The following is a 20,172-nucleotide window of genomic DNA, read 5'->3' on the forward strand; positions in this document are numbered from 1 at the left end:
TTCGGATAAAGTTAGAGCGCAGAGGGGCTTCTGAGCTGTTTTTGTAGCACGCAGAAGTGCATTAACCAGCGATGCTGTGTATGTGCCTATAAACCCCTGTCTTCTCAGTGTGAGATCACCTTCAGGAACGGCGTCATGTCGATGTGCAGCTTGCGTGTGTAAAATTCTTTTTCTTTTGAACATATCAGCCCTTTATTTATACAACTTTGAGGCTCTCTCGTCCTCTGAGCTGCTGCCTCCAAGGACCGTGGGGCTCCCTGTGAGAGAAGCAGAAAGACCAGCTTTCATAGGAGCGATACACAGGGCAACAGGAGCTGGTCCAACCCTCCCACCCCAATATTTATGAAAAGCATTTTGTTTCATCACGGCCACACTAACAGCAACATCTGTTTTTACCGCTGAAGACACAAGGGCACACACATGTAAAGAACAATCAGACTAGCTGATGGTATCCAGAGAAGTGGGAAAGGGACCTTCCCGGGGTGATAATTATTTCATTTACTACTCACAGCAACCCTGGCAGGCAGGTCTGGCTGCCCCCCACATCACAGATCAGGAAACCAACTTGCCCAAAGCCACTTAGATGGCATTTGGAAGAGTTAAGATCACTGCCAAAGAAGACTTTTTTTTTTCCGCCTTTCATTTTGGTGACAGTTTCTCACTGTGTAGCCCATGCAGGCCTCAAACAAACTTGTGATTCTTTTGCCTTGTCCTCCAAAAGTGTTGGGGGTCATAGGCCAGCGCCTCCATATCTAGACTCCTTTTAAATATGTGATTTAAAAAAATATTCCCCATAAGGTCCATGAATGGTCACCAAGTCTGCCCTGCAGTATGTGCGATTACAGCAAGAGTTGGGCTTATCTGTAAGCGGAGATGCGTTTGATGTGTTGGGAAGAGTGATTTGAACAAATGTGGCGGAGAGGGAAGGAAGAATGGGCCAAGACGGGAGTCTGGGAGGCCCCAGGGGCTCTGTGATCTCTTGGGCCGCACACTCTCTGTGGTCATCAAAATGAGCAAATGGTGTCACATTTCAGAGCACCGCAGGTTTGAGCTGAAGTTGCCTTCCAGCCCAAGCCTCCCACGGCAAACTGGGTGATCTAAGATGCGCAACCCCCAAAGGCCGGTGCCTCGGAATGAAGGAAGGCTGACCATCTTAAAATGTCTCCGAGGCCCTTCTTGCCTGACGCTGGTCTTTTTGGCTTCTTCCAGTCGGTCAGTCAAAGAACATTTATTGTGTCTTTTCCCTGCACAGTGGAGTAGACAGAAATGGAGCGCCATGAGGGCCATGTGGGTGCACTCATGAAGAACACACTGAGCCCTGCTGAAAAAGGGCACAGAGAACCAAGACGGAAGCCATGCCTGGATGGGATTCATCCTTGACCAGCAGAAAAAGCAGCAGAAAGGGGTTGAGCAGCAACTGAGGATGAATGGGGAGGCACAATTTTCAGCAGGGGAATGGAGGGGGGTCCTGGGGTGTCATATGAACTTTTCCTTGCCTGGTTCCACTGTTGTCTAGAAGGCTTACCGCCTCTGTCTGCTAACCTAGGCCTAGTGTTACAGTGTAGGCAGCCTGCTTTTAGGTTGCCTAGTAACCTATGACGTCATGATGTGTCGCCTGCCAGGTGTGTGGCAGATGCACCTGGCAGATGCGGTTCAGCTGAGCAGGAGGCATAAAAGGACCAACCCGCTACTTTATCGCTCTCTTGCTCTCTCTGCTTTTGCTTCTCTGCCGGGGCGCCCCCTCCCTCATCTCTGTCCCTCTGTCTCTCTGCCCTCATGGCTCACTCAGGCCCTAACTCTCTTCCGATTTCCTTCTCCCCCTTCCCCATAATAAAACTCTGATATGAAAATAAACCCTAACACCTAGTTCTGGATGCTTCTATTCTCTGCACAATCTAACCTAGAATATTTCAGCCTCTGAGACTTATGCTTAATAAGCTCACCCTTTCTTGTTCTTACTGAGCTTTGGGCTGGCTGGCTCAACTCAGCTGTTCTGGCTCAAACTCCTCTCCCTGCCCCTCTCCTCTTGATCCTCAGGTCTGTTTTGTCTGCATCCCCCTGTGGCCTCCCAGCCATGGCCTGCAATAATGGTGGAGGCTGTGCAGTTTCTTCCACACTAGCTGACAGTGAGCTCCTTCGGGGCAGGAGCCAAGGCTGTCCTGTTCCCCTGTCCCAGCAGTGCCTGGCTCAGAGACTGGGAATGCATTCACAGCTGAGCTGTGTGCGGCCTACTGAGTCGAAGAGTGAGGGATGGCTGGATGAAGACTAGCAGAGGCAGCTATGAAGATAGCTCACCTGGCTTCAGATAGGGAGGGGACAAGAAGCGCCCTTCCCAGGAAGGGTGCCTTGACCTCCATGTGGTACTGGTCCCTCATTTGCAAAGAGAAAAGTTATTTATTTGGGAGGTGCCAATTTCCTGGGGTCACACGCATCAATGTGCTGTGAGATCACCCTGGGTGGGAATTTGATCAGCTCCATATTTTCTAGGGGACTAACTCCCAGATGTCTGTCTGTCTGGGCAGCCATAGCCATCCATCCCCTGACACTTCTATCATGCTTCCACGAGGAACTAACAGTGGGTGGTTCCTCACAAGGGGCTGTCCTTCCAGCGAGCAGCCACATCCATTTCCTTGGTTTTGAAACAAGCCTAAAGATAAAGGTTTTCCTGTAAAAATCAATGTCTATTTTTTTTTTGTCATTTCAGCCATATATCTGCTTAGTTTTTCAGGCAGAGACTTCTCTTCCCCCTCTCCTCACTCCAATGAAAGCTTTTGGTTGCAGCTAGCATCTGACAGAATTCAAGCTGTCCAGCCTCATAATCCTTCATGAATCACTTCCTGGTGACCATTCGGCTCATCTCTCTGTCAGTTAGGAGCCAACAGTTGGAGCACGCTGGAATGCTTTCAGAAGTACTGTTTATGATGCTGATGGTGGTGATGATGTCCAAGGGTCTGCAAATGGATGGTAGTATAAGAGAGCTGGGGGGGGGGAGGGCTGGAGAGATGGCTCGGTGGTTAAGAGCACTGTCTGCTCTTCCAAAAGATGTGGGTTCAGTTCCCAGCACCCACATGGCAGCTCACAACTGTCTGTGATGCCATTTCCAATTGACGGTGACTCATCTATGAAGACATTATAATAGGGATAGGCTGGCAACTAGTGGGGGACAGATGGTGATATGCCTTGGGGCAGTCACGGAGGATCTCTCAGAGGAGGTGACAGTACACTGGGTGGTAAGGAGCCAGCCTGGACCAGATCTGTCTTTAGCAGTCAGTACAGCCTGTAGTTCCTTGGTCGGATTATTTTGGAGGTCCAGCTCAGGCAGGGGCTCTTTGAAAAGGAACGTAGAGTTCTTGATTCCCAGACCCACTCTGTTCCAGCCTTCTGGGCTCCATCCTGACCCTCTGAGTGTCCCTTTGTGTTTGCAGGATAAAGCAATCAAAACTGACCCTTTCGGCTGTGGGGTAATGTTGAGAGCAAAGACAGCAGCACAGAGAGTAACCCAGGGTCAGGGTCTCTAAAAATGCAGGAAGGAGAAGAAAACCCAGAGTTAGCTGGAAGGAAGGGGAAGGGGAAGGGGTGAGTGGGGGTGGGGGCTGGAAGGAATCAGAGGCCCAAAGCTGTTTTTGCTTCTCATGCTCACACTTTGGTGGAGATGATTTAAAACGGATGGAGAGGTGACATATTTCAGAGAAAGTCAGAACTTATCCAGCTCTCTTCCCTATGCTCTACTGTAAATATTTCACTATTTTAGATTCTGCTAAAAAACACCTGGAAGTCTTTCTCCTTAGCAAACGAAACAGTAAAGATGAACGAGTTAATCTGGTAGCGCCGATTTGAATTGCACAGAAGGCATTGCGCAAGTGCTTGGCATTTAAACAGTTACCTGACATTTAAAATGAGATGACTGTTAATGAATTCAAGAGCTAATCTTGCTCTCTGACAGAGGGAGCTGTGGAAAACCCAGGATTATTATCTTGCTGTAAACATAATGTGGTCCAGCTGAGCTATCAACAGAAGGGAGCCATTGGCTGCATACAAACACCCATAGGAACTACACGAGCAAAACTGAAAGGAGACATCCATTAGAGTTAAGTAAACAGCTTATCATTTCCTTTGAGTACCCGTGGATTGTAGTATCCGAACTCTAGACCCAGGGAGTCTGGCTATCTCCCCTCCTCCCTTGAGGTCTCTCAAAGCGTCACAAGTTGCTCTACAAACAGACCTTGGGATCTCGCACTTTAAAATGAGACCCTGAACCCAAACAGCTACAACTCCACCCATGAGTCCCACAGTAGCCACCCGAGACAAGGATCTGTCCCTCGGGGCCTCCTCCTGATGTCTCCCACTCCTTTCTAATTGGGGTTCCCCACCTTTGTTGCTGCCGCTTAATGGCTCCAGCGGGAGCTCCGGTCCCTCATTAAGTAGGCTGCAACACTCTGGCCGGCTAACTGCCTGGCCTCCCACGCAGCTCACAGCTCCACTCTGCCTGAGAGCCGGCTGCCAAGTCTCTGGGAACTTGTGGGCAAGCCGAGTTTTGGGGAAGGAAACAGGAGGGGGGGAGGGAGAGCCTGGGTAGCCAAGATTCGAATGGTACCGGGAACACACCCCACCATTGTCTCTGGAAGGGGTGGGGGCCGAGGTGCCTTTGTTGAAATCCCTGTGGAGTCCTTTCTGTTGTCCGAACACACGGGAGGGGGGCATTTGTCCCCTCCTGTGAGCAAACAAAAGGGAAAGCCCTGATCGCCAGACCCCCTCCATGGTCTTAACTCTTCTATCCTTGGGAGCTTTGAATCCTGGTGGGAAGGGAGACCTGAGAAAGCCGGGCCCTAGGTATGCAGGATTCGAAGCCCCCTCCCCACAACCAAATCCTGAAAATGGGAACCTCTGGCTAAAAGGGGGCCTCACCAGTCCCCCGAGTTTTGCCACCTAGGGCCTAGTTGCTTCTTCCTTTGGCAGCCTATGGCACTAGAATGCAGTAGAATGGGGAACAGGGGTGGGGCTGGCTTGCACTTTGAACTTTGCTGCCTCCTCGTGATTTGGCTTCTCCAAAAGATCCGCTTGGTGAGGGCTGTGGTCACTGCAGACATTGCCAACTACCTCTGCCCAGTCACCTTTGGGCCGTCTCATACCTTCTCTGTTCAGGGCTCCGCTGCCTGGGAGAGGAGAGCGCAGAAGGCCTCCCAGGGAGCAAAGCGTCTGCAGGGTTCAGCATCTTCCCTCCCCTCCCCCATCATCTCTGCCACCCCAAGTTCTACTCTTTATGTTTGTGTGGACGTGTGCACATGGCAATGTCTGCAGAGTGGGACTTTTTAGGAGCGGTGGGCACAGTGGAGACTGTTGGCATCAAAGGGGTTCTGGTTCTCCTTCTGTTAAGAATTTTCATCCCTAGAACTTTCTTCTCCCCTTCCATTTTTTGAGGTGGGGGTCTCATATGTCTTGGGCTGTCTTTGAATTCCCTTCATAGCTGAGGATGAACTTGACCTTGTGAGCCTCTTACCTCTGCTTCCCGAGCTGGGGTTACACACGTGCGGCACCATGCCGGCTCCTGAGGTGGTAAGGATTACGTCCAAGATTTCAAGCACACTAGGCAAGCAAGGACACTACTAGCTGAGCTGTACCCCAAGCCCTGAATCTACCTTTTCATATCTCAGGTCTATAAAAATTGTTGGCATTCTCCTCAGTGTTTGTCAAATTAGCCCACTAGGTACCAAGCCCGTGTCCAAGGAAGAGCAGCCCCGCAATTCTAGTCCTTAACCTTTGTTGGGGCTAATTTGGTGATTTTTTGCTTAGTCACTGAGCTTTCTGGGCCTCAGTTTTTCCACCTACAGGAAAGTTGCTTATTCTCAGGAGATTTTCAGCAATGAAAGGCGGGGCACTTTAGCCCCAGGGATTCTATTATCTGGAAGTAAATCTTATCCAGGAATTCTAATTGATATTGTCCTCATCTTAATTAAGTGCTTTGTTGACACAACACAATCATTGTTTATCTGGCTTAGAAGGAGCTGGAGGAGAAAACTTTTGAGCCAGAAGAGAAATCTGCTCTGCTCCTAGGGAGGTGGAGCCCAGTGTTTTCCATGGGGGGGCTTAGGTGAGACCCTCTCCTACATTTGAGTGAGGTCTGCCTTGGACAGGAGGTGGAAGAGTGGGGGAGGGGACAGAGAGAGAAAGTCCCTCTCCAGTTCCTTCTAACTCCAGCCTTCTACCCCAGACTCTGTTTTGCTGGTGTGGCCTCTTCAGCCAGACAATCAGCAGACAGGGGCCCTCAACTTGATTCCACTACGAAAGGGTCATTTTAAATCAGTCACTAGAGAAATAAAGTTACCCGTGGTGCTTTGATTCCCAGATTGGGCCATAAAAGCTTATCTACCCCATAATTTAGAAAGACTATGAATTTGAACTAGCCCCAAGAATGCTGGGACAGAAGAGGGTTGGAAGAAGAAAACAAAACAAAGCAAAAAGTTCTATTTTGTCTCCTGCCTCCTCTCCTCCATTTGGCCCCTTTCCCCTCTAGCCTCTAAGTTTTCCATAGCAGCATTTGCTCAGGGGTGGGGAGACCATTGTGTTCCTAGTCCCCAAACTCCCTGCTTTCTTCCTCCCCAAATAAGCTCCAGTGCTAACAGCTTTCATGGTAGACAGCAGGGGTGCAAGATGGCAGCAGTTACATTCCACAGAGAGCCCTCCTGTGCCTCGCGTTGTGCAAATTCCTTGCCATACTCTGTTTCATGTAATTCTTGCAGGGCCCCCAGAGGGGAAATGCTCTCTTTCACACAGAGGGAAACAGAATCTCAGGGTAAGTAACCTGCCTCAAACTGCAGAGCCAGGAAGCAAGAAGATGGGCTCTCAATACAGGCTTAATGGGCTCTCCAGTCTTCTGCCAGGCCTCTTTGGAGGGGCAGGTCACGTGTGAACAGGGCCCTGGTGGTCCTGACATCCATTTCCTTGTGTATAGAGTGGAGACCATAACTGTACCCACAATGGAGCTATTATAAAGATCGAGGTAGATAATCCTAAATCTTTCCCAAGAACCCTCAAACCATTGGCTGCTATTACTTGCTATTCAGAAAGACTGCCTTGAGATAATGGGGAGACAATTGTTCGGATTTGTGGGCAGGAGCTTGGAGGTTCGATGTATTATTTCCTTTATTTTACATAGTTTTGAGAGAACGGGGCCTCAAGAAGGCATTACATGTCACCAGTAACGAAGAGATCAGTAAATACAGAATTATTGGAACAATGATAGCCATGTAAATCCAACACATAAAACTTGGTTTTGTAATAATAATAATAATAATAATAATAATAATAATAATAATAATAATAGTAATCCTTCTCTAGAAAATTGTCTAGGGAGTTTGGGAGTGGACAGATTTGGGTAGACTTGGGCCAGAAAGGAAGTTTGCTTAGGCCTTCAGAAATCCTTTGAATCAAGTTCCACAACCAAAGAGATATTTATAAGAAACGAGAGAGGAGGAGGTGGAGCTGGCAGGGCGAGAGAGAACTTGCAGCAAAGGGGGCATAGAGCGGTTCCCTCCTTTTTTTTCTTTTAAGGATTTATTTATTTATTATGTGTACAGTGTTCTGCCTGCAGGCCAGAAGAGGGCGCCAGATCCCATTATAGATGGTTGTGAACTACCATGTGGGTGCTGGGAATTGAATTCAAGACCTCTGGAAGAGCAGCCAGTGCTCTTAGCCCCTGAGCCATCTCTCCAGTCCCTCCTTCCTTTTTTAATAGGAAATACAGAAAGTTAATTGTTGGCATCAGTGCTAGAACTCATGTCTTCACAAGGCTCTCTAAGGATGCCAGGTGTCAACCCCACATATGCACAGGACCCCGGCTTTTCTTTCTTTACCCTCCATCCCCACTCTCGAGACAGGGCTTCTCTGTGTAGCCTTGGCTGTCCTGGACTCACTGTGTAAACCAGGCTGGCCTGAGTGTTGCCTCTCTGAGTGCTGGGATTAAAGGCATGCGCCACCGCTGACCCAGAGCTTTTCTAGAACAGAAAAACCAAGTCAGAATGGCCCTGGACTTTTGGGAGCTCTGAAGGCTGCAGGAGGTGTGGGAGACTGTCTGCTCAACTTCTATTGTTATCATGGAGATAAAACAAGATGGCCTGTGAATCCTCCTCCAAGGACTGTGGGCTTTTCCTATGAGGTATGCACTTCCATGGACTGTGAGTTTTCTGGGACACAACATTTTTCATGCCAATGAAGTATTTTGTCTTCCAGTGGCTTTCATGTGCCAGGAATTATGTTAAACAGAAGAATACCAAGACAAATTAGGTTTAAAAGCTTAGCTGAAATGTTAACCAGAAGGCAAGGTACAGCCTGGCTCAGCAGGACCCGATAAAAAGGTTACTTTCAAACTTTTGTACAAAAGAAAGTGTGTCTATAGTGCATGCGCAGGCTTATCGTCCAGAAAGAGGAAGGCTGATAGGAACTTCAAGCATCACACCTGAAACAGAGGAGGTCCATAGAGCCTTATTTGACCCAAATCCTATCATAGTCTGAATGAGACAGCGTTACCCTTTGAAATCCAAAAGTGATAAACTTAAGACACAGAGATCAAATGCAAATTTATGCTACTGTAAACTCATGAAACCTAAACTAGCTAGGATAGGTGGAAATAGAAATGGCTCTGCGGTGGCAGAAAAAAGGACATCATTTCAGTTAATAGGACTTTTAGGGCACTGCCACACTTCTGATATCTCCAAAGCAATAACAATAAAACCCCAGACCAAAACACCCAAGAACCGGCATGTCTGAAGGAGTCCTTGCCTTTTCTAAACCCAAGCTGGTTTGAACAAAGGAAGGAAATCGACTAAAGGGAAGTCAGGTGAAGCTTGATCTACTTTATTTATTTTGAGACAGGGTTTTTCTGTGTAGCCCTGGCGGTCCCAAAACACACTGTGTAGACCAGGCCCAGCTTGCGCTCCCAGAGATCCGCCTGCCTCTGCTCCCGGAGTGCTGGGATTAACAGAGTGTGGCACCAAGCCAGGATGCCTTATTTTAAATAAAGGGATGCAGTGATTCTTGGGAAATCTAGTTAAGGTTTGAGTTTGTTCTTTGATACCCTGCTGGAAACCTCTCTGGCCTCACCGCTCTGCAAATGAGAGCTCGGAGATCCCACTGTCCCAATTACAGAGCTGAGTGGGCAGGAGAGGTTCATAGCTGAGATTCAATAACTGAGAATAAGAGACAGATTCCTCGACTCTCTGAGTCTTGGAAGGATAGAAGACTGAGAACGAGTTGAGGTCCTTGAAAGGTGAGTCCTGAGGCTCTCATTCAGCAGCCCAGCATAAGTCTGATTAATGTTAAATCTGTTAAAGGAACAGTGTCAGGAAATGCTCCTTAGCTTGCTGTGCACGAACTCTTGCTGTATGTACGTTGTGACTCCCTATCTACTCTTGGATACAATGTACACTTTAGAAATTATTTATTTAGCGGGGCATGGGAGTTCAGGCCTCTGATGCCAACACTTTGGAGGCAAAGGCAGGCAGATCTTTGTGAGCTGGAGGCCAGCCCGTGTGCATTGTGAGGCCCTGTCAAAAAAAAAAAAAAAAAAAAAACAAAAAAAAAAACAATTAAACTTATGTACTTATTTGATTTTTTTTTTTCCCCAGACAGGGTGCTCAGTCTGGTGTTGCTGAGGTAAGTGGCCCTGTTTCAGCCACTGAGATTACAAGAGTATATACCCCACGGCCAGGTGAAAATCGACAAACTCTCTTTCCTTTCTTCAGAGAGAGAATAAAGAAGAAAAGGGGAAGACAACAAAAGCAACAAGTCCCAGGAAAACAGTCACGTTTGAACCCAGAACACCCTAGTTTCGAGCTCCCCAGCTGGGCACTGTCTTTCCTTTGTGGACGTTTACGAACAAAACACACAAAAAAGCAACAACCGTCGACGCAGTCGTGATCGACTTAAGGTTTTGATTTGCACTTTCAAAATAGTCAATCAAACTGGATGTGATGGCAAATGCCCATAGTTTCAGTGACGCAGGAGGATGGTCTTTCTTTGGTACATAGGCTTTTTCTCAAAAAAAAAAAAAAACACAAACAAACAAACAAACACTAATAACAACTAAAAAAGAAAGGAGACAGAGAGAGAGAGAGAGAGAGAGAGAATGAGAGAGGGAGAAGGTTGGGTTCAGTTTGCTCCCCAGGGAACATTCAGCAATGTGTAGAAACATTTTGATTGTGACAACAGTGGAAGCCAGGGGCGCCGCTGGCTGTTCGGCATTCTGCAATGCCCAGGCCAGCTCCTCCGCAGCAGGAATCCGCTCCAGCCTTAGTATGGCCCAGTGTTAAAGCACAGGTCCCAGGAAAATCCCGGCAGCGGATCCTCCTGACTTTCTGAGCTCCCGCCTCACCTTCCAAGCTCTGGCATTGAAGGTGTGCGTCCCCACGTCCCAGGGATGAAAAGCAGGGATGTCTGCACTCTAAGCCAGCCCTAAACCAACCGAACCACACCCCCAACCCTAGTCATCCATGTGCCTTCGTGTGTGGGGAGACTGCTTCAGATCACACCCAGGGCCCCCTGCCCATGATAAGGCAAGGACTACTACTAAATTATGGTTTACATTCTTGCCTACTACATTATTTTATATGAATTGTTTCTGTCTATTGCTTATGTTTCTAACTCTCAATTTGTTTTCCTTTTAAAAATGAAGTGCAGGCTTCACTGAGGCTAGACAGTACCAGTACCATCAAAGTTAATGAAATTCTTGCATTTTGTTTCTTTTTATTAGTTTTGCTTTCTCCTTTCACTGCACAGACGTATTAACGTCTCCTTCTGGGACTTTCATTTACAATTTTAACATTCTTTTTAGGTGCTGGTCACCTCACCCAACCTCGAGCCTCTCCACAGAGGCCCTGAGGAAGACTTGGCAATTGATGTCAGCAACCCGCAGAGGGAAGAGTAGTCCCAGGTCTCTGAAGGCAGCCCAGGAACTAATTTCTCTTAATCACTTGTGGGGCCCCAGGAGGAGCCACAAGGCAGACGGGGAAATAAATCTGAAGGAGAAAACCACATTCTGTGAGGAGCTGGAGAGACCTATATTAAAAACGGGGCACCATACCTTTAGGACTTAAGAGCTGGCTGGGCTCCATCCCTATGCAGCTATTAATATGCAAAAAAAGCCTTCATAAATACTTGATTCTGCTCACAGTGGGGAGGCCGATCATTTGAAAGGGGAAATGGGCGCTTGGAGTTGAAGCACGTCTGCTTGTCTCCTTTCTCCTTTTTTCATTGCTCTTTTCATCTCCTTGTAGTTTTCTTCCCCCTATTTCTCTGACTTAACCCCCTCGTCTAACTCCAAGGAAGTTGCTGGTGGCAGCTGCTGCGCTCCATTGACGCCCTTGGCACTGAGGCCCGGAACCTCCGGCTACGGGAGGAAGGGGTGCCTGGGGCTTTTTCCTGCAAACGGTACCGGGAGGCTGGGGGCCCCTCAGCCTTTTGTGCTCTGGCCCTAGCCAGGCAGCCGCTGAGGCCTCAGAGCGGAGGTTTTGGATACTGCCGGCAGGGGGAGCCTCCGGACCCCGGGCACCCGGGCACTCTTGCGGACTTGGACCACACAGCCAGCCTTCCTCTCCCTCAGCCTTCCCAGTCGCAGGCCTGTGGCTTCTCAAAGGCTGGCTACATCCAAAAGGTTTGGGATTCTCGGCTAGCACTGTGACTTAGAGACAAAAACAGCACGGACGTGTTTTGTATGAGTGAATTTAGAATGAGGCCAGACCCTGAAGGATGGGGGGAGGAGGTGAGTCCGCCAGGGATCGATAGAAAAGAGGGGAGGGCTTAATTGCTGCTGCTGCTGCAAGCCAGTTTTGTGCTTCAGAGCAAGAGGCCCTAGCAGAGGCAGGGAGGCCATGGCTTGGGCCACTGGCCCCTCAAGGTGGGTAGCTGAAGTCTGCTGGGTAGAAATTTGTTTCTAAATCCTTTCCAGATGCTTTATAGTAAACATGAAATTAGTCATTTATGTGGAGTAGGTTGAGGAAGTAGTTAAAATCCGAGGCAGTGATTAACCTAATAAAGGGCTGGTTAGCCTCAAGAAGTAAGGGGGTGGTGGTGGAGGAGGGGCGAGAGAGGCCAGAGGATGCCCCTTTGCATGGTCCAACCCATTTTTTCTTGGCTTGGGGACTGCTGAGGCTCCCTAGACTTTTCCTTGTATGGCTTCTCCTCCCTGGGCTCCTTTTAAAGGAAGGAAGGCTATGGTGACGCCAACAGGCCAAGCAGCTCAGGAGGGAACCCCTCCTCCGTTTCGAAAGGTATCCTCAGGGTTGGAGAACTTACCAAGGCCTTGCTGATGAGCCAAGGGTTGGAGCTTAAGACCCAAAGTCTATATTGTATTTTCGTAGTCACAGCTCTCTAATTATTATTGCTATCGTTATTATTTAAAGTCTTCAGATGCCTCATGAAAGTGTCTTCAATGGAGGCAAAGAACACACAAAGAATATATACATGATATGTATGTATAGAATATATGTGCATATATATATATATGTATATGTTGTTTCTGTGCCACCTCCGTAGCAGAGAGGTGGCCTGGGTGTGCCTGGCTTCGATGGAGGCCTGAGTCAGGCCCGGTGTTCTAACGTGGGAGCTGAGTTCAAACACACGTGCAGAGAGACTCATTTCTGCTCTGTTGACAAGTGCTGGGGAAGAGGGGAAAGACCAGCAGCCGAGGCAGGAAGTCAGAGATAAGAGAGGAATGGAGATCCTGCCCTCGAAGCCATCAGAGTAGGGGAGGGGCCTAAGTGTTCCCAAGCAGCACCTGCCTCAAATCCCTGGAGTTAGCTCCAGCAATGCCCCACTAGCTCCTCCTGAGAGACTGAAGAGACGTCACCCACCGTCAGAGGGTCCGATGGAGGTCACTGACAGGTAAGTCTGCACACATTAGATATTCCCAAGCCATCCAAATCAGCACCTTCCTTCCTCATAGTTATCCTAGCTGTGGTGTGTGTGTGTGTGTGTGTGTGTGTGTGTGTGTGTGTGTTGTGGCATATGTGTTCTCGGGTGTGTGTGATGGAGGCCAGAGGCTGACATCTGCCTTTACTGTTCTCTATGTTATTTGTTGAAGCGGGCTCTCTCACTGACTGGCTAGGCTGGTTGCCCAGTGTCTCCTGGTCACCTCCCGAAGTGCTCCCATTACAGATGCCGCTCTGCCCCTCTGCTGCTGGCCTTTCATGTGGGGTCTGGGGACCTGGACTCAGACCCTCATGCCTGCCTCTGTGGCAGGTGCTTTGTCGATGCAACCATCTCCACAGCTCCTATCCTTGATGATTTTAAAACAACCAGCAACAACGCGCTTGGCCGCTATTTCCTCCCCCGATGTGGAAGGAAAATGTGAGCTTCCTGCTCGCTGTTGCTGTTTGCAGTCTCACTCCCTTTCTGACTTTGCAGAAGTCTGGGGGAATCTGCTTTGCTTCTCCACACACACAACAGAATCCAAGTTCCAAGCTTGAGCCTAAGGGAACCTGGTGACGTCACAGTTTACTCACTCATTTTACTGATGAGATAAATGAGGCCCCAAAGCGATGAAGAGTCTCACTTAGGGTCAGATAGCATGTTGGGACAGGAACCCCAGACAAGTCTTGACTCCCAGTGTCATTCCCATTCACAGTCACTATTGTACCTGATGCCCTGCTGCTTGAGTCAGCGGTGAGGAGGCTTCAGAAAGATTCCCATGAGGCCTGGTTCTGGATCCAGGGTTTGCTACGGTGAAAAGTCAGAGAGAAAGGGGGTCAAGGCCGCACGTCTAGATCTCTTGAACTTTCTTACGAACCATATCCGCACATGCTTACCTCATGTGCACTAAAGATGTGAAGTGCACGCCTATGGCATTACCGGGTATCACCCGCGGTCTCTGTGGGCACATCGAAACACCTTGTTGAGTGCGGGTAAGCTTTATATTCACATTTAGGTTTTTAAATTTTTTTGATTGGTATTTAAAAGAACAAAGATCTGTAGATCCTTTGTGCTATTGGAATTCAGATACAGCTGAAATTAAAAAGGAAATATCGATGGGGAAGGGGGAAAAAAACCCCCCGCTGATGATGCTGTTGAATATAAATTCTGTATGATCACACTTTGCTGAGATGGGAAAACGCTTCTGAAAGTTTCCAGGGAGATCAGAGATTTCCCCTGCCCCCCCAAATGTGGAGGCCAACAGGACAGTGTGATGTGGGACATGACAGCACTTTCACGTGAGCCACCGTGGAGTTAGCCTGTGATTTGTGTCCCTGTTCTTGGCACCGGTTACTACAGGCCAGGCCGCAAAAAGGCACACTTGGCATTTTTACAATTTACTTGATTTAAACGCTACATGTGTGCGTGCCTGTGTCATCACGAGTGGCTGTGCCTGTGGATGCGTGTCCCCTCGGAGGCCGGAAGATTAGGCCAGAGCCTTCCGGAGCTGCAGGTACAGACAGCTGTGGAGCAGCTGGTGCTGGTGCTGGGAACTGAACTTGGGTCCTCTCTGTAAGAGCAGCAAGCCGTCCTGATAAGCAGTGATCTGCTGCTACCCCCATCCCTCTCCTGGTGTGTGGGGACAGGGTCTCATGTAGCTCTGGCTGGCCTCGAGAACTCTACAGCCAAGGGTGACCTTGGATTCCTGATCCTCCTCCTAGCTCCCAAGTGCTGGAATTATAGGCGTGTGCCACCCTACCAGCTCCAGCTGGGAAAGTTCCGTGGAAGAGCTGGGTGTGTGGCCCAGACTCCAAGATGCTGGAAGACAGGGCGATGGAATGTTTGTAAAGAAATGTTTCTTTGGGGGTCACATTTGGCTGAGCACACGACTCTATGGGTGTAGATTCTAGTCTCTTCCCTGACACTTACTTCTCCCTCATCTCCACACTCGCTGGTAGATCCTTTGGAGCCTGTGGCCATACGTCATGCTGTTTCCTCACCGACTTGATTCCAAGACAGTATCTGTCTTTTTCTAAGCTCAATTTTCTCTGTGGTTTCTCAGCTTTTTTTTTTTTTTTTTCTCCTTTCTGGATTTGTTTGGGAATGGCTTGTGCATAAACTTAAAACACATTCTAAATTTGAATCGGGTCAGGGAAACTGAGGCTCAGAGAGAATGGGTTTCCGTGGCCTCAAGCCTACACTTTATTTTAAAATAGCTTGACCGGAGCCCAGAGCCCAGATGTCCTGAGCGGCCTCCCGTTAGCCTGTGCTTGCCGCATCACAGCTGCCTGGCCGGGATCCAGGCTCTGGACAGAGCCACCCGGCAGAATTGTGCTGCGCTGAGGTTCACTTCACAGTGGCTTCGGAAGAGCCCTGGGCCTTTCAGAAATGAAACGTATAAATCCTAATGCATAAGGGAAGGTCTTGCAACAGCAGGAGAGGGAGCCAGTCAGCCAGAGTTCAAGAAATGTAAACACGTCTTTAGATAGGAGACTGAAAAATCACTTAGGGCTTCTCATCTCTTGGGTCAAGACCTTGGTGATTTACGGAGGTCCACGCTGTCAAGGAGGAGCCGAGACCTCGACCGCATTCCTGGCAGATAAAGCAGTGGGGTGGTAAGCCCCCCTCCTGGAGCGACCCAGGCCACTGTCTCCCCCGGGGGGGGGGGAGGGAGGGGGCTTTCTCCTGTGCTCAACCAAACCAGACCCCACGTGACTTCAGCTCTACTTCCGGGCTGCCTGAAACCGCACGTGGCTCCCATGTGATGAACACGTCCGGCCAGGAGAGAGATGAACAGAAAACACGCTCCCTGGCTGCCCATCAGCCAGACAGAGCACATTTCCCAACGCTCCCATTGATCTCACCACCAGCTCTTTGTGGGGGAGATAGCGCTCCTCCCCAGATAACCAGGCTATCCAGGGGTGACCCTGCCTGGAGGGGTTTATCCTCGGGCCCCTCCTGCCTCCTTCAAACCGTCCTTCCCCAAACACTCAGACCTCGGAAGGTGGAGCGTGGAACCCGGCTCCCTTTAAATTTCTTTCTATCTAAGTCTGTGTTGACACTGTTTAATTCCCCAATTGCTGTTTTAAATAAAAATGAAATACAATTATATTTACTCCTGCTGTTTGGGAGTGCTCATTTCCAGGAGTGGGGGAAGGTCTGACGGGACCCATCTGGTGGCAGAATAGAAGCCTCACTGGCCAAGCGGGGACAGGTGGGCCTCCTGGCCCCTTCTCCTCGCCTGTCAGGGCTTGGTAAACACTGGCCCGGCAGGCTCCAAAGTGGCCAAATGGTTACCAGGGCGGACGCTGTTGGAGGTGCCGGCAGGAGCCTCTTGAAATCTGTTCAGGGCCTTCCTCCGCACACCATTTCTCAAGAGCATACGCTTTGATCGCCCGGCTGCTGTCAAGAGAATTTCCTTCCTAACCTGCAGTGTCTCCGTCCGGCAGGGATAGATAGAGCTACTGCCACACACACCTCGGAGTGCCCTGGCCTTCCACGGCTTTGTGCCGAGCCTCGCTGGCCTCAGCGGAAACCAGCAAGAGAACGACCCTCCCCCCCCATCAGCCCTGGTACCTTCAAGGTTTTTGTGTTTTGGTCATAAATGGAAAATGCAAATGCAAATTCCAGATTATTAAAAAAAAAAAAAAAAAAATCTTCCCAGGGCAAAAGCAGCTATAAAAGGAAGGAGACTGAAGTGCAGCTGACCTTTCCTCAAAAATATCTAAAAATATTTTATATGATGTGACTCAAGATGCTTATGACCTATGGAGTGGTATAATAAATTTCAAGTCTGTTTGCTGAGTGCAGGAGACCAAGACCCAAGAGGGCCTGTTGGGGAAGCCATTATCAGATTTTTAGGATAAGATGTAAGGCTTTGTTTATGCTACCCATTTTCCTTTTAAATCTTTCTGGCTGAGAAGGAGGGAGAGATAGGCACATTAAACAATTGCTAGGGACCTAAGAAGGCCTCCAGGCCAGAGCCATACCCTTGGGAGGTCCCGCTGAGATGCCTGTCTAGAAAATATGAGTCAGTCAGAATTTAAATATGGATGTGCCTTGCAAATGTGAGAGCCCTGTTTTTCTTCCAATTTGGGATATCAGTCCTTTTATTTACTTACATTTGTTAGACCTAGCTCAGTCTCTAGGGTCTAGCTTTTGGTTTGGGGGAATATACAACTTCTTTCGAAAGTTCATAATTTTTGTTTTTATGGAGAAGTCCAACGGCTTCATGGCTCTTTACCAAAGCCTAAAATGGAAACCAAGCTGCACTATGGAATTTAAATTTCAATTGTGTGGCAATAACTATCAATGACTTAAGAAACCCTCCAGTGGAGACTTGTCTTAGGATTCCTAAGCATGTGCTGAGTACTGTCTTTGTGGCCCTGGATGGCCCATTTCTCACCTTGCCTTCCCCTCCCTTACATGTATCCTGCCATCCAGGAATCACAAGCTGGTCATATTTCTCCTGCTTTGTACACTCCTGAGGTCTCTTTCCCCTCCAGAGTCCTTTCTCTCCGTTTGACTAGTATCCATAGAAATTCTGCTATGGGCTTTTCTCTTTCCTTCCAAAAGCATCAACCTCCATGCTTCATGATTTGTGCTCAGCCGTCAGCTCACTCATCTACTATTGTAGTCACCTTTAAGGCACGGCTTGGCCTCTCTCTCTATTGTTGTGCCTGGCATGGTATCTGTCGCTAGCAGATGGTCACTCGGTATTGGCTGAATGAATGGATGAGCAATTTCTTTGTGTCTTGTAAAATAACCTTACTTACTCTTTTTGTTGAACATGTTCCAATGTCGGCGCTTACGTTAATTTTCAAGAGAAGAATTATAGGGAAATAAACAGTGGTGATGTCTTTAGACCATGGCTCAGTGGGTGAAAGAAGCAGGAAAGACAGAGGCTAAGAGGGCAGCATACCCTCAAGCAACCTCTCCACCTCAGTCCCACACATTCCCAAAGGGCAATGGAACAGAAAGTGATATTTACGGATTACTGGCTAATGAAAGTTAAAACCTTTAGTTTTGTGACAAAAACAAAAACAAAAACCCAACATTTGAAACTTTATTTTAAGAGAAATCCCCTTCTCTTAAAATTTGTGTGAGCCTTAAAATGTATAATGTTAAGCCCTCCTCTTTGTGGGGTCCCGTCCCTTCCCTATGTCCATCCCTGTTGCTACAACAGCGGATGCCATGTCTGGGAAGGACACATGCTGAGGGTTTCCTCAGACCCATGGGCACTCTATTTAGTGGTAGGTGAGCATTCTACCACGTTAGTGATGCCTGTCTCCTGCTCCTGATTCTCTTTTTTCTTTTTGTAATATTATGCCTTAGAAAATTGTTGTTTGGTGTGTCCCTGAGTTGTTTTATTATGCTTCTATTTTTTATTGTTGTTCAATGTGTCCCTGACTTTTAAAGACACTTTCAAAGAGTTTAAACTTACTTTCTTTCCAGTGCGTAAACTACCCACAAAGCCTCATCATTTATTTACTATTTTTAGGCTCCCATCTATTTAATCTAAAAAATTTCAACAAAACAAAGTTCTCAAGCTGGGTGGTGGTGGTGCATGCCTTTAGTCTCAGCACTCAGGAAGCAGAGGCAGGGGGATCTCTGTGAGTTCGAAGCCAGCCTGGTCTACAGAGTGAGTTCCAGGACAGCCAAGGCTACACAGAGAAACCCTGTCTCAAAAAATAAACAACACCCCCCCAAAACAAAGTTCTCAAAAAACAAAAATGTATAACAATTCTATAATTGACTCTAACAACAGATGTTTTAAATTTTTCTTTGCAATCAGTTCAGGAAGTGTCACCTAGTCTCAGGGTAGTGTTATCTAGCTCCTCAAAAAAAAAAAAAAAAAAAAAAAAGGGAGGTGTTAGGCCCCAGAAAAGGTAAGAACTTGTTCTTATGGTTAGTGAGCAGGCCAAGGGACCAAGCAAAGCTCTCCTGCTCTGAGAACCAGAAGAGGTACTTCATGAGAAATAAAGTGATGAGAGAGAGGACCCAGAACATCACAAATCTGTAACAGTAGCTGTTAGCATCGTTACAGCCATTATTATTATCACCCCACCATCTCCATCACTTTAATTATCTACATCAGCTTCATCAGCAGGGCTCCTATTTAAGAGCCGCTCACTTCTGGCTCACTTCTACATAAATGTTGAACACACTGATGCAGAAACTCCCCACTGAGCAGCCTGACAAAGAGGTAACTTAGGCCAGACCCCGCTTGGCTTCCTGCTTAGAGCTTCTGCCGCCATGAGGACATGGTTGTGTCTTTTCTCCTACTTTTGCAATCCCCAGGAAAAGCAGTCCCCCCCACTCAGCTGCAGCCCAGCTTCAGTCTGCTGCATCCTGTTAATACAGCAGGTTCCTCACTCAGGATTCATGGCTGCCTCCCCCCAGATGAACAACACGGAAGACCACACACATTTTCCTCTCCATCAAAGGCTATTTTTAGGAGAAGAGGGGCCTCTGTGTAATCATCCCCTCACCCTGGTCTGAAGCCGGCAACCATGCCTGTGGGGGGGAGGAAGGCCTACATCTCTCTCTGTGAGAGAATGAAACAGAGAAGGAATTTTGGAGGAGGCTGAATTGTGCTCAGTCCTCCACATAAGACACAAGCCACAGAGGGTTTTCCAGACAGCTTCCTGGTCTGTAGTTGTGCAAGCTGAACTGTGCCCCAGTGTAGGAGGCAACAGCCACCTTATTGTCATGGGAGTTTCCTATTTACTGGAATATTTGGGTGGCTTTGTATTTCTGGAGGTCTAGGTATGACATACTATGTTCACGAGTTGGATGATGCTGAGAAGATGGGGTGGCTGTTTAAAGAAAAGCTGACCCTTCAGGGGTATCGGCCCCTTCCTCTTTATAATGGGTAGTAGAATGGACAGAGTCACAGACTGAAAAACAATAAAGAATTTTAACTAAGAGTGTGAAAAACTTTGAAAACAAACAAACCAACCAACCTACTTTCTTTGCTCTAAAGTGGGGAAAATACTAAGTCAATGGATACCTGGATTTAAGCCTTGCGATGAGCTGGATAGCTTTGAGAGTGTGTGGGTACCTGCGGGGAGAAGGCTGGTAGAGGATTCAGTAGCCATTGAGGAGATTTTACTCAAGGTTTTAAAGGTGAAGCCCTGCAGGACTCATGGTGCTGAAACTGTGAGCGGAGAATCTTTGATGAGGGAGAGCATGCTGATCAGCTGATGCTTGACATGTGCGTGGTAGCCACAGGTGTGTGTGTGTGTGTGTGTGTGTGTGTGTGTGTGTGTG

General features: G+C 48.2%; 1 protein-coding gene across 1 annotated transcript in view; it reads right to left on the reverse strand.

Annotated features, from left to right (window-relative positions):
* Positions 1–20,172, reverse strand: part of Kiaa2012 (KIAA2012 ortholog) — a 79,591-nt gene that overhangs the window by 37,892 nt on the left and 21,527 nt on the right. Inside the window, exons 7-8 of the mRNA XM_055616799.1 lie at positions 13,628–13,707; positions 120–257 (exon numbers count right to left, since the gene is read on the reverse strand). Coding sequence (XP_055472774.1) covers positions 120–257; positions 13,628–13,707 — 218 coding nt within the window. The remainder of the gene's footprint in view (positions 1–119; positions 258–13,627; positions 13,708–20,172) is intronic.

Source organism: Psammomys obesus, unplaced genomic scaffold, assembly GCF_907164565.1.
Source record: "Psammomys obesus unplaced genomic scaffold, mPsaObe1.curated_primary_1811, whole genome shotgun sequence".
Taxonomy (NCBI): domain Eukaryota; kingdom Metazoa; phylum Chordata; class Mammalia; order Rodentia; family Muridae; genus Psammomys; species Psammomys obesus.